This window comes from Ctenopharyngodon idella, chromosome 20 (assembly GCF_019924925.1).
Source record: "Ctenopharyngodon idella isolate HZGC_01 chromosome 20, HZGC01, whole genome shotgun sequence".
In the NCBI taxonomy this organism is placed as follows: domain Eukaryota; kingdom Metazoa; phylum Chordata; class Actinopteri; order Cypriniformes; family Xenocyprididae; genus Ctenopharyngodon; species Ctenopharyngodon idella.
Window position 1 is genome coordinate 15,115,613 of NC_067239.1, and position 14,465 is coordinate 15,130,077.

General features: G+C 33.5%; 1 protein-coding gene across 7 annotated transcripts; it reads left to right on the forward strand.

The window, feature by feature from the left end:
* The first annotated feature begins 1,254 nt into the window (after nucleotides 1-1,254).
* Nucleotides 1,255-13,858, forward strand: nmu (neuromedin U). 7 transcript variants are annotated; one of them, XM_051876424.1, is made up of 10 exons: nucleotides 1,261-1,455; nucleotides 4,223-4,278; nucleotides 4,722-4,769; nucleotides 5,070-5,129; nucleotides 6,001-6,030; nucleotides 6,279-6,329; nucleotides 8,478-8,552; nucleotides 11,223-11,276; nucleotides 13,350-13,406; nucleotides 13,657-13,858. In XM_051876424.1, exons 1-9 carry the CDS (start codon nucleotides 1,341-1,343, stop codon nucleotides 13,383-13,385), a joined length of 525 nt encoding a protein of 174 aa, XP_051732384.1. In that variant the 5' UTR covers nucleotides 1,261-1,340; the 3' UTR covers nucleotides 13,386-13,406; nucleotides 13,657-13,858. The 7 variants fall into 7 exon arrangements, with proteins under 7 accessions (XP_051732387.1, XP_051732390.1, XP_051732384.1 ...); XM_051876423.1 differs by having other exon boundaries at nucleotides 1,267-1,455; nucleotides 13,654-13,858; XM_051876427.1 differs by lacking the exon at nucleotides 8,478-8,552 and having other exon boundaries at nucleotides 1,255-1,455.
* The last annotated feature ends 607 nt before the right edge of the window (nucleotides 13,859-14,465 follow it).

Sequence of the window (14,465 nt, forward strand, 5' to 3'; positions counted from 1 at the left end):
ATTTCCTTGTGCTGTTATATGTCAGATACTCTGGGATTGAGTAGCTGTGTTTTCTTATTATCTGCCTGGACCAGTTTGCTTTTATTTATTTACATTTATAGGCAACATAACAGAGGGACATTTGCAAAAAAAAAAAAAAAAAAGATCCAAAGGACAGGATTTTGATACCTTGTCTTGTATTGGTTTGTTCTCTCTCAGGTACATTAGCAACCAATTTTAATGTATTGTATTGTACCAAAAAAAAAAAAAAAAAAAAAAAAAAACCATAAAAATTTAATTTTCTGAAAACTATATGCAATAATGTGCTCTAAATCTAATTTATAACCTTTGTGGTTTATTGATCATTAGATATTACAAAGATATCTAAAATGCAGAGGAAAATGGATTGAAAGTGAATAGATTAATACCATGTGAGTCCAATTCTTTCCAGGAAGTTTCATTAGTTTGTACTAGATAACTAAGCGTAAATGAACATCATAGTCTGAATCATTTCCAGGATTTTTTTCATATTCAGGAATTAGTTTTGAAATCTTACTATATGACATCCCAAAATCAAACATTTCCACATTTCTGCATTTAGAGAATCCTAGAGAGTAAATTGTTTTGGTAATTGGACTCAAGGGGAACTTTAACCTGGAGCTGTCCACATCATGTGGTGCTGAAACAAACTCCAGCACTGAAGAAAAACAACTGATACAGAGATACCTGCAGCGTTCTTTTGTTTACATTAGCTTCTTTTTTCTTTTTCTTTCTTTGCCCACAAACATTACAGAGACCAGAAAAACATCCCTTTACGTTGATATAACGTGTTTGTCTAGTATTTAATGACCTACTGTCAACCAGAGGGATGACAATATTCATATTTAATGAATCTTTAATAGTAGTGGTACGCGGACCAATATTTTATTCAACGTTTCTTTGTTTTGTCTTCTGTGTGATCCATTTAGCTAATAAAGCTACATTTGGAAACTTTTACACCAGGACTATTGTATCTCAGCAAACGTTTTGTCATTCAACAAGCATTTAAAAATATACATGTATTTGTGTAAAAGCCATTGCATTTTACGTTAACACAAATAATCGTGTGTATATAGGCTAGTACATACACTAAAATGTCGAAGATTAAAGATTTTAAAGTAATTACTCATAGCGTTAACCACTCATTTCACATCATCGTTTCTGTAACTGTAAATTAATCACGTGCCGGGGCTCATTCATCATGACGTACTTTGCAGGTCGATTTACGAAGAGGGTGTGTAACTCCGAGAGTTCATAATGTCTGGCTGGTAACTCAGACCACACGAACCGGCGCAAGCGAACGGACTGACGCGCACGAGAGCATGATGAGCAGCAGTCAGTGTGAACGCGGAGCAGCTCAGAGCGCGATGAGCCCAGCACACAACTACACCCTGATGCTCGCTGTCCTCTTCATCTCCTTCATACCCATCACCACAAGTAAGTCTTCAACATACATCCCTCATTTTACTTCTTTAGTGATGTTAGAATAACTTAGTTGAAGAAGTTTGGTGGCCTAGTACATCATCTCTCCAGTGAGAAAGCTGAGTATTCATTTGATTCATTTAAATTAATGGCTGTTCTAAACAGCAACATGATGATGATGATAAATAAAATAATATAATATAAATTAACTTTATTTAAACTTACTTTATTTATTTGGTATCATCAACATCTTTTTATATATCAGTATATCTGTTGTATAGCATCATATTCTTTTGGAGATTTTTTTTTTAACCAAATCAAGGTGATGTTTGCCAGCTGTACAGTCATAGAGGTACAGTGTTGTTAATACTCTCAGTATTCATTTAATATCTCAAACAGTGATTTTTAAAATCAAACATTTATTGTTGCTTTAAAATAGTTGAATAGTTGGTGAAAGTTTGGTAAATATGTGAAGCCAAGGAGGAAGCTCAACTGTTTAAAAATGTATATATATATATATATATATATATATACACACACACACACACACACATATATATATATATACACACACACACACACACACACATATATATATACAGTCAAACCAAAATTTATTCAGACACCTTGAACATTTCATTCATTATTACAGTTTATTCACTATAGTTTAAAAAAAAATGGTAATAAAATATGACAAGATCTCAGAGTTAAACTGTGTCAGAAAACATTAATCTTAATTATGTCAGATAACACTTAACAAAACATGGTCAGGTCAAAGTGTCTGAATAATTTTTGGTTCCAAATTTTTATCAGCTTTACTGGTAGTTCACTGTATGAAGAATTTTTGGGTATAATATGTCACAATTTACTTTGTTTTGCTATCCTCACTTACATAAATTAACTGCACCCACTAGTAAAAATATACCAAAAATATCAAAAATGCCTGAATATATTTTGGTTTGACTGTATATATATATATATATTTACAAACACACATTTTCCAAGAGTGCTGAAATTTACTGACGTCTCAGAACTAAGTCACTTTGTGTCGAACATACATTCATTGTCAGCATGTCAGTGCTTTTCTCAAATTCTAAACAGTGAGATAACATGAACAGAGCTAGAAAGGCATATTGTTCTTGAATCTTGTTTAATCTGATGAAATTAGGGACTCAATTGTTTTTGTTTTTAATATGTCAAACACATTTAGTAAGCCACTAATTGCCTCAATGTGATCAGTATCTGAAAAAACTTGATATGAAAGCTGTCCAAACTGAAATCACCCACTGAATGAAATCCCTCAGTGGTCATGAAATCATTTAAGTGCACATTCCTAATTAGAAGTTAATGGAATGGGTTAAAGGAATGTATCTACAATGCTGGATATAGCAAACTTGTATAAATCTTGTACATTGAGTTCATTGTACTTATTTAAGCACAGTGGATTTATTTACAAATGAGGATAATCAAGTTAAGATGCTAAAAATGTATAAAAATCAAGAACACATGACAGACTTTACTGTGACAAATTAAACAGATGGAATACAAATAAAAAGTGCTTTTGCTGTCCTCCACTGCAACGTCTGTCTTTACCTTGTCTTTGGATTGACTGGTTATATTAAAGGCTTAGTTAAACTTAGTTCTCCTGCTTGTGGTTGAAAATGTGCCGCATTGGTGTGTCAGAAGATAATGAGCAGGAATGCGTCATTGTGATGCATTAACTAAGGGCTTGTACTGTTTATACGTATAGGGCAGTGAATTCTGTTAAAGTGCCTTGTTAGGTCAATACTAATTAGAACAATAAAAATGGTAGATGGTTTCCAAAAAACCTGAAAAATTATGTTGGGGTCCAATAAACCTGAAAAATTATGTTCATCTCCAATATAGCAATAAAGAATTTGCGCTTTATACCAAGAGCTATTTATCGTCATATTGGATTCAGTCATGAAACTGCTAATTATGATGTCACTGAGAAAAAAAAGTGTCATTGTGCGGCAAAGTGGTTGACAATTTCGACAGCAGTGTTGTCACACGAATTTCAGTATAATGACAGTATAAGAAATGTCATGAGAGATGTTGTCAGATTATTTGCCTTGACAACTATGTGACTCATTTATTGATATGCCATCACGACTGATTGTTAAATGTCATGAGTCCAAGAAAGCCGTCAAGATAGATGCAAGTTTACAATAACATTAAACTTTTTTTTAACAACACAAATCTTTTATGTTTTGGTACTGTTTTTACTATTGGTTCCTTTCCTAAACTACTACTGTTTTTGACTATATGTACTGTAGTTACAGCCTAATTATCTCACCTATTCTAAGACTTAAATGAGTCCCATAAATCAATCATGGAAAACACCTTTTGACCAATCCAGATTGAGAGACCCATAGATCAATAAACAAACTCTCGTAAATTAGAGTTTATTCCGTTGAGGGCAGAGGGGAAAATCACCAAAACAAGAAAATCGACAGGCAGGAGTAATTAATTTCAGACCCGAACAACCAAACATCACAAGGATTACAGCTGTCAATGATTCCAGATTGATTTCACTGGCAATTTTGTGATGAAACCTCTTGACAATGAAGATTTGGTAATCATTAAAAGTGGACAAAACTACAGTATGCCGTGTGGAACTCACTGCGTCAATATAACATAATTATTTCTCTGTCATATTCCAATCAAAACTCATACAATGTTTTTATAAATTTCACTGTGCTTGTAATACTAAATAGTATTAGTGAAATATATGTAATCATGATTTCTGCATGAATTGCAGGTGCTCCAGTGCTCTTGAACCCATCTTCAATAGATCATGAGCAGTTACTAACCCAGGTGTGTATGATTTACTCAGAGTCAAGTCCTTTCATTTTAAATGTAGAATAACTCTCCTAACAAATCACTTATAATGCCTTGAGTTATATGCAGATTTCCTCAGAGACAAAAGTTCATCATAAATTACTTATCCCATATTTGTTCAGTTTCAGTACACATTAACTTTGCCCTCCAAGGTGATGATTACATCTCTGTTTTGTTTACATGTGTTACATGAGCAATTACATGGGTAAACCTGGGGATCTAGTGGCTGGGATATGAAAGCACAGTTTAATACATGATTATGGGCGTTTGGAGAAATGATAAACAAAACATCAAAAAAAAAAAAAAAATACAAATAAATAAATGACATGATTAATTTTGAGTTTGAACTTTTTATTCATTGTTTTAATCCCATTTATACAAGCCTCCAAATTGCAACTGCATTTTTGTCTTTTTCTTAGATAACTGATCTGTGCTCGTTCTACCTCTCCGCAGACCCATCCTTTAGAGTGAGTAATGGGGTGTCATTGCCATTTTCAATACAGCTACTTATGTGTGTGTTTTTGAAGCAAATTATAACTGAATTATGGTATGTAAAAATATAGAGAAATATATAAAACTTTGGGCTAACAGTTTAATTAATCCAGTTCAATTAACTGTGCTCTTAACATTTCCTGTAGAAATTAATTTTTAAAACAATGACACCTTTAACACTTTCAGCACATAATTTAGTTACTTGACTCATTTAGCTCAGTCTCAGATGCTTAAACTGTCCATAACCCATTTACTTTTCTTTTAACCTTTGCCAGACATCTGATATCCTGGAGGATCTGTGTTTCCTAATGCTGGGATCACTGCAAAAATCGAAGGTGAATGTTATTAATGTCCACACGGAATCAGCATGCATATTCTATATTCTATACATAAACTATTCTATATTCTACACATTTGTTTATTAAATAGTTGTGCTAATTTGATTGTGCTTTCAGCTACCAGTAAGCGTGTAGCACTCAACTCCATTTAACACATTAAAATCCATTTCACAGATTTCCCCCCTCAAAATAACTGCATAAAATAGAAAAAAAAAAAAAGTCCACAGATTCAGTCTGGGTCTAGTTATCAGCTACTGAACCAATTTTAATGTATTCTACACTCTATAAAAAATGCTGGGTTAAAAGCTACCCAAGTTGGGAAGCAATTGGGTTGTTTTAACCCAGCATTTGGGTTAAATGTTTGCCCAACCTGCTGGGTAGTTTTATTTAACTCAACTATTGTTTAAAAATATTACTGTATTGCTTGCTTAAAATGAATCCAAATATGTTGGAAATTTACATTTATTAATATGTTTAATTAATAATAATTAAACAATAAACATTTTTTAAATTGCTTATTAATAAATGTTCACCTTTTGATTATTATTGTTGCCTCTAGTAATTATGTGTCTGATTTTTAATTTTGGGTTCATTTTAAGCCAGCCATATAGTAATTTTAAACAATAGTTGGGTTAAATAAAACTGCCCGGCACGTTGGGCAAACATTTAACCCAACCGCTGGGTTAAAACAGCCCGCTCGCTAAGTTTATCCATTTTCAAACCAACTTGGGTTGTTTTTAGAGTATTTTTTAGAGTGTAATACACTAAAACAATTATAAAGTTATTTGCAAATGCTGTAATTTATAGATTAATGAAAGTACAACTAGTTTTTATGATTTTTTCAACTTTTTCCTTTTTGTATATGCAGGAGATCACAGCTCGAGAGACCAGTAAAAGGGTGAGCATGTGACATTTGCATTCTAATTTGATGTCGCTTTTTCAAACACATTCAGTACAAGCAATGACAATTCAATGACATCATAACATCATGATGTCTTTCTATGGATTATGGTGTTATTTTTCATTGTGTGAATGTTTTTCATGTTTTTGTCTGTATTGATTTTGGTGTCTTTGTGTGCCTTTCTGTGTAACTTCTGTGTTTGTGTGTATGGTTTTGTATTTGTGCGTCTGTACATGTGTGTATAGTTCTTATTTCATTACACTAAACCGAATGGTGCAGGATTGTCAGATGGGACGGTAGGTTTCCTCAAGAGTTGTTTAGTGTCTGTTGCTTTCAGCACTCAGCCACACTGCACTGTCTTTAATAACACTCGACTGCAAATTGCAATCTGTCATCTAATACTCGGGCATTAAATAATCAGGTAAATTAAATAAACTGTATTTTAGGCCACCGCACAGTTCCCTTTTGGGCCAAGGTTATGCAAAAGCAAAATCTTAGCTACATTCCCAGGATATAACGTACAGTCAATGTGAAAAATTAACTAAAATAAAATAAACAAACAAAAAATAGCAGCAAAAAACCTTTACAAGACTATCAGAACTTATTGCACAGCTACACACCAAATAAATAAATGTGTGGATATGAAATATTGATTTTATTATTTTATCTATATATTAATGCTTCTTAATGTAATCTTAATGCTTCAACTAAGTCTACAGCGTTGCCTTTAGTGTTCAGATTATTTACTCTTACTACAGTATATAAAACTAGATATCTACTCTTTAGTTCCCATTGCATGCATGTAACCTCTGATATGATTCCTCTTTGACAGCATCCACATTTAGGAAAAGAACATATTTATTATCTCATTGGTCCTCATTCATGAAACTTTCGTAAATATATGAGCAAATTCGGAGTAATTTGCGCGTAAAACAGATCTTTACGAAAACTCTTCTCCGGATTCACAAACGCTTCGTATACAACGGATTCGGTAGTTACCGTTAGTAAATAGGGCGCGCGTGCACGCTCATTCATAATTAGCATAATCCCCGCCAATGAGTTCCAACTACGCAAATTAGGAACGCTGTGGAATCTTCTGGACTTCCTTCTCAGGTTTGACTCCAGTATGTTGCATAAATTCAAAAGAGACTAATTGGCCATATGCCTAGCAATAAATATTCAATTATCGTGTGTCCACCAAAGTCTTTTTAGCCAGCTAAAAATTGTCTGGTGCTCTTCTGAAAACGGCCAGCTGGTGGCGCTTGAAAGCGCTTTGTAAGCGCAGCATTTTTCCAGCTGAGATACTTTGGTTGCTTTGATACATAATATCCATGACAGTAATGTGTTACTAGTATCTCATTTTGAAGAATATTACTGATAGTGTATATAAAAATGCAGTAATCAGCAGTAACCTTCTCCATTTTGTTCAGTCGTTGTACAATTGGGATGATTAGTTGGTTTAGTATTTGTCCCGCCCCTCCTCCACTGTGATTGGACGGCTGGGTTAAAAGTGACAGTGAGAGAGTTGCCTACCCAAAGTTGAACAGTTAAATAAATAAAGACAGGTCAAATGAACTCGTTAAATATTATTATGGTACATAGTGCATCAAAATGCAGTGTCATCAGTTTGCCTAAAAGGACACAGAACGTTCAAATGTTTTACGCACCATTTACACGTGGTAGGGAGCAGGCGTAAATTTCTTTCGTACCAACTAAAGTTTTGAAAACATTTTAGTGAATCTGAAAATTTACGTCAGAACGGCTTTACGAACGATTTACATAAAAAAAATTGTTCTGCTTGTGTTTCACGAATGAGGCCCATTATAATTTGCACTAGATTGTCCTTTGAAATATCACGTTTTGTGAATTAATATCTAAATTTTGGCACAGACTCAAAGCAGAAGAACATTAGATTACATTTTCCTAATTTAATTTACATGCCATTTTGTGTTGATGCCATCAGAGGAACTATTCAGTGTCTTCCTAACTGTCCATTCGTTGCATGGCCACCACATTACAGAAGCATTGTCTTCTTCAAACGTGTATCGTACAGAGGTTTCTATGAATTCATTTGTATTTATATGCCAGTTTTTGTGATATGTTTCAAATATGCAGCCAGATGTACTACATATTCATAAAATAATTGTTATATAACACTCACAAACGCACACAAAAACATTACCTCCTGATGTTGACATCATAATTTCACATTCCCCCACATGTGCTCTGGTATGGCCTGCATGTGATTGTGATTTTATTGAACATCAGTGCACCACGTGTGCCAAATGAACACTGAGCCGCACTGAGGACAGATAAGTGTGTGAAAGAACACACAAGAGTCCTCTCTGCGACCCCTGGCCAATCCCCAGGAGCAGCTGTTCATGGTTTTCATATCTCTCCATGTCTGTCTTCATGATATCTCTCTATATATGTGTATGTGTCAGTCTACTGTGTTGCACCCTCTTCTGGAGCTCATACCCCAGCTTGCCAGAAGAAGAAGCAGGAGAATGAAATTAAATGTATGTATCCTGCATGCTTACCTTCATTCAGACTACATTAGCACTTGTGAGTATGATCACTTTTAAATCCATATTTAGTTTAGGAAAGTGCCAAGACACCAAATATTTACAGTATATTCGAAAGTCAGTTTAGAGTTTAGGACATTTAGTTGTACTAAATATAAGAAATAATACCTATTTGTCCCCTAATTCTTTAATTGAATAGTGCATAATTTTATTTATTACTATTTTTTTTTTTTTTTGAGTTTCTTTGCTTTTCTTGAAACTAAATAGAGTCCATTTCCATTAAATATTAGAGGGTTAGTTCACCCAAAAATGAAAATAATGTAATTTATTACTCACCCTCATGCCGTTCCACACCCATAAGACCTTCGTTAATCTTCATAACACAAATTAAGATATTTTTGTTGAAATCCGATGGCTCAGTGAGGCCTCCATAGCCAGCAATGACATTTCCTCTCTCAAGATCCATTAATGTACTAAAAACATATTTAAATCAGTTCCTGTGAGTACAGTGGTTCAATATTAATATTATAAAGCGACGAGAATATTTTTGGTGCGCCAAAAAAAAAAAAAAAACGACTTATTATAGTGATGGCTGATTTCAAAACACTGCTTCATGAAGCTTCGGAGCATAATGAATCAGTGTATCGAATCATGATTCGGATCGCGTGTCAAACCCCCAAACTGCTGAAATCACGTGACTTTGGCGCTCCAAACCGCTGATTCGACACGCTGATTCATTATGCTCCGAAGCTTCCTGATGCAGTGTTTTGAAATCCGCCATCACTATAAGTCGTTATTTTGTTTTTTTTGGCGCACCAAAAATATTCTCGTCGCTTTATAATATTAATATTGAACCACTGTACTCACATGAACTGATTTAAATATGTTTTTAGTACATTAATGGATCTTGAGAGGAAATGTCATTGCTGGCTATGGAGGCCTCACTGAGCCGTCGGATTTCAACAAAAATACCTTAATTTGTGTTCCAAAGATTAACGAAGGTCTTACGGGTGTGGAACGGCATGAGGGTGAGTAATAAATGACAGAATTTTCATTTTTGGGTGAACTAACCCTTTAAAGTCTGTGGTAAGTGCATGAATAGTTGATAAAAACAACATAACTTTAGAGAGATGTTCATGGAGACTGACTGAAGTGTCTGTTTCTCTCCATCCTCGGTGCTGCTTGATGAAATGCCATATGCTGTTTGATAATATCTCATCACGACTTAGCTCTAGGGCTTCTTTTCTGACCATCAGTAATTGTTGATTTAATTAAGTGTTAAGTGTTAATTATTAATGTGTTAAGTGTTAATTATTATTAAAACAGACAGTGTCTGTGTTTATACAGAACATATGTGGCAATCTCTCTCTTTCTCTGGTTGATGTTGGAAACATTGACGTTGACATAAGTCAGACTACCTTATTCAATCCATATATATGTGGAACTTGTAAATATATAATTATTTTTAATATATTATGTTATATATTACATATACACTCATGTTTAAAGGTTTAGAGACAATAAGATTTTTGAAAGAAGTCTCTTATGTTTACCAAGGCTTTATTTATTTGATCAAAAATACAGTAAAACAGTAATATTGTGAATTTTTTTTTTTTCCATTTTGAAATATTTGTTTTATATAATATATTTTAAAATGTAATTCATTTCTTTGATGGAAAGCTGAATTTTCAGCATCATTACTCCAGTCTTCAGTGTCACATGATCATTAAGAAATCATTCTAACATGCTGATTTGGTGATCAAGAAACATTTATTATTATTTATTATCGATGTTGAAAACAGTTGTGGTGCTTAATATTTTTGTGGAAATGTGATTTTTTTTTTTTTTCCAGGATTTTTTGATGAATAGAAAGTTCAAAAGAACAGCATTTTTTGACAAAATCTTTTAATATATTAATATATGCTATATATATATATATATATATATATATATACACATACATACACACATTTCATTCCCAGTGTAAGTTTAAATATTTTTAATATTTAACTTTGACATTTTTTTATTATATTTAAAAGTATGCATTTCTACATGATGTAACCCATGCTTATACACAAACATGGCTGCACGAGGCTGACATGTGCATGCATGGGCAAGTTTGAGTCCATCTAATTATATGTACAGGATGTGAAATGGCTCAACCTTCGTTTGATTAACTGCTTCTGTCCATTTGAGAGGTAATTATATGCTAAAAGTGTTATTGTGCCATAAAGGTAAAACACAAAACTGAACAAGAATAAATGATGACTGCCTCACTCTCACACAGGAAATGGTCCTGATGGATTTTGTTGGGTATAGATAAAGTGTTTTTCCCCCTTAACAACACTGCCGTCATAAGACCTTTGATTCAGTTAGTAACAGTTACACAACGTTGGGTTACACTTTATTTTAAGGTGACATTACATTGTACTTAGTCAAATAAGTACTGAGTAATATTAATTAACTAAATGTACTTACTATAGAGTTATGGTTTGGTTTTAGGGTTAGTTACTTGTAATTATGCAATTTACTGTTATTTCTATAGTAAGTACATGTAGTAACGTGTAACTACTTAAAATAAAGTGTTACCCAGCGTTCGGTAGCAGCATCAGAAAGTATAGTCTGATATTTGAGCATAACTATAACAATTCCTTCTGTGTGCAGGATGATCTTCAAGGGCCTGGACGAATCCAGAGCAGAGGGCACTTCCTTTATCGGGTAGGGTATAGTATATATGACAACTGTTTATTGTTCAACATGACAAGGAAAATGAATAGCCCCATTAGTTATCAACCAATATATATTTTTTCAAAAGTGTTAAAAATGACTTTCGGTTCCTCCCAATTCTACATAATATTTACATAATGAATTGTTAAACTCATGTTTTATTTTATAATTAGCAGGACATTTTATTTTCACATTATTTATATAATATTATAGAATTCATTCATATTTTGACTTATATTTTTTATTATATATTTTTATATAATATAATATTTTACATTTCCATATAGCTTTAGTACTTCAACTTATTTATTTCATTTAGTTGTCAAAGTAACATTTTTAATTTTAATTTCAAGTACAGTTATGTTTAAGCTTTGAGTTGAACCCCTTAATTGTCACCATACACCATACACCATAATCTTGACAAAACATATATTGTCAGAAAGGTCTGAAACTCAAGGTTCCATATTTGGTGACTGTTTTGTGATAGAAGTGATATTGTGACAGAAATGTACGGAGCCCCGCACATGACATGCAAGAAAAAAAATTAAATCGCGCGCACGATTTACTAATTCGTTCCCTCGATTTACTAAATCGTGCGCACGATTTAGTAAACGCGCATGATTTATAAATCGAGGGAACGAAATAGTAAATCGTGCATACGTTTTAGTATATCGAGGGAACGAATTAGTACATTTTAGCCTACTATTTTTTTCCTGCATGTCATGTCCGGGGCTCCGTAGAAATATATTCATATGTGACGGGGGAAAAAAACCTGTCACCTGGTGGCTATTTTTGGTATAGCGCCTAAACAAAATCTCATAGGAACTTCAATTTTTGTGATATCAACTTTAAATTTGGAACACAACTTGGTTAAACATATGGCTTTAATTTTATAGCAATTTATTTATATAGTACAAATTATTTTGGAAGTATATATTTTGTATAAAATAAAAAATGTTAAGTACAGTACATTTCGTCTTGGAATTATAAGGTTTTGAGATATTGAGCTTCAAAGTTTTTGCATTCCATTCGACTTTATAGATAGAACCTTTTTGTTTTTTAAATAAAAAGTCCCAAAATGTACACAACTTAAAAAAAAATCACATTATGTAAGTAAGTTATCACAGAATAAGAATATGTAAATAACTCAATTTTAATAGGATTTTATAATAGAACCTTATAATTCCAAGGTGACTATTTGTTTTACATTAATCTTAAACTTCTATAACTTTTTTACACTTTCATTTGAAGTGATTTCACTTCAGCAATAATCTGCTGAGTGTAAAAAGAGAATTTACTTTAAAAAGAGACCAACCTTAAGTCAGTATTCCAAAGAATTAATGAATTACAACCATTTAAGTCTGGATAGTGCATTTTCACGTCTATGCTCAAAAAGGGGGGTGACAGTTAAAATATTTATATTTTATTTCCCCTTATTTCAATTACAAAAATGATTGTTTATAGTTTCATTTTTAGGGTAGGCAATTTCAGAGAGGCTAGCTATATAGCAAGCTAGCTTTGAAAGCATAAAATCCCACCCTGCCTTCAGAGCGCTCTCAAAGCCACGCCTCCTCCAAAACACATGAACGCGTACAGCAGAGTCTGCAAAGCATCACGAGAGATGGCGTTAAATTACCTCGTGTCTCAAAGCACATAACATTACAATAATAATGAATGTAAACAACTTATAGAGCTCTTACTTGTACCACCTGACTGCTGCAGATTCATTTCGGAGTTGATAGTGTTGACATAGAAACGCATAAAATCTGAGAATATGAACAGCTCCGTGTAGAACGTCACTGGTTTCCAATCTCGTAACTATGGTTATCATAAGCATGTTGTGGTGGTTCAGGAGAAACTGCAAAAGGCAGCTTCTGTTTGTTTGTGGCGCTCTGAGACTGTCTGTCTACAACAGCCTTACAGAACGAGCTGATGACGTGTATAAAAGTGTTTATAAAAAACAACACTGCGATACACATACATTTTAAATATATACGATTGTTTCTTATTGCTTGAAAAAAATAATCTTCTCAGTATTTTTTTTCTCTTTGTGCTTCTCTGCAGCCACGAAATGGAAGAAGATCTGCGGAGTATGTGTAAAACAATAAAGAATCGAAAAAGGTATTTCATGATGAAATGAGAAAATCATTTAAAGCTGCTTTTTCAAATCTCATGTGTTTTCTACAAGTGCACTATACAAAAAAGGACAAAAATAGAGAAAAACAAATACAGAAACTCATATACATTTTCATATTCTGACATATAACAGGACATTTGTGTTTAATGGCATTAGAGTCTAAACTTACCCTACAAAAACATATTTGATCTATGTCAAAAGAAACAGTCTCTTCTTCATTAACCATTTCAGTAGCACCAGACCCCGTGCCACAGATGTGCTGATCCAGAGCCAGTCAACCTGAAACGTCACGTCACTCGTTCCAGAAAACACCCCCCTATTGAATTGTGATGTTGAATGTACAGACAGAATCCAAATAAAGTCTTTTATCTGTCCAAATGTCCTGTTTGTGTAACTGTGCTGTGCCTTTTCAATTAAAAGCATTATAAAATGTTTCCTCATTGTGGCAGTGTGATTTTGACCAAACTGACTGTATGTGTTTTTACTGTTTTTGGAGTGCCACCAAAGAAGAAATAAAATCTTTTTTTCTCTCCAGTTATTTTTTGAAAGCACTAGTGGGACTCTGGTTGCTCATTCTCTCCTTCTCTTGATGAGTGTGTGTGTGTGTGTTTTTGTTATCGTTCTATCTACAACGATTAGTCAAAAAGCATTAATCAACTTTCACTTCCGATCACTTCCATTTTAATTAGATTTGACCATCTAAACAGCATGTTTCAAGAACTGCATCCTTTTTGATAAACGTCTCTTTTCAGTCCTTTATCGGTTTAGCAGAATCTTGCTTATGGTCTATTGTTCTCATAAATACACATAATGTATTTATTAAGCTGTTGTCATACTGTGAGGCTGAAATAAGTTACGTCATGGATCGTGACTGCATTTCCTTTAAGACACTTGTGACAGAAAACATGGGTGGGTAGATGTGGAAGATCACTTGACCGGTTCTAGACAGACAGACCTAGAGGGTACGACTTGAAACACATTAGTCCTGTAGTGGGTGTTTTGTAGGGGGGCTGGGTGTGAAAAAGGAAGCTTCGAATAGGGGT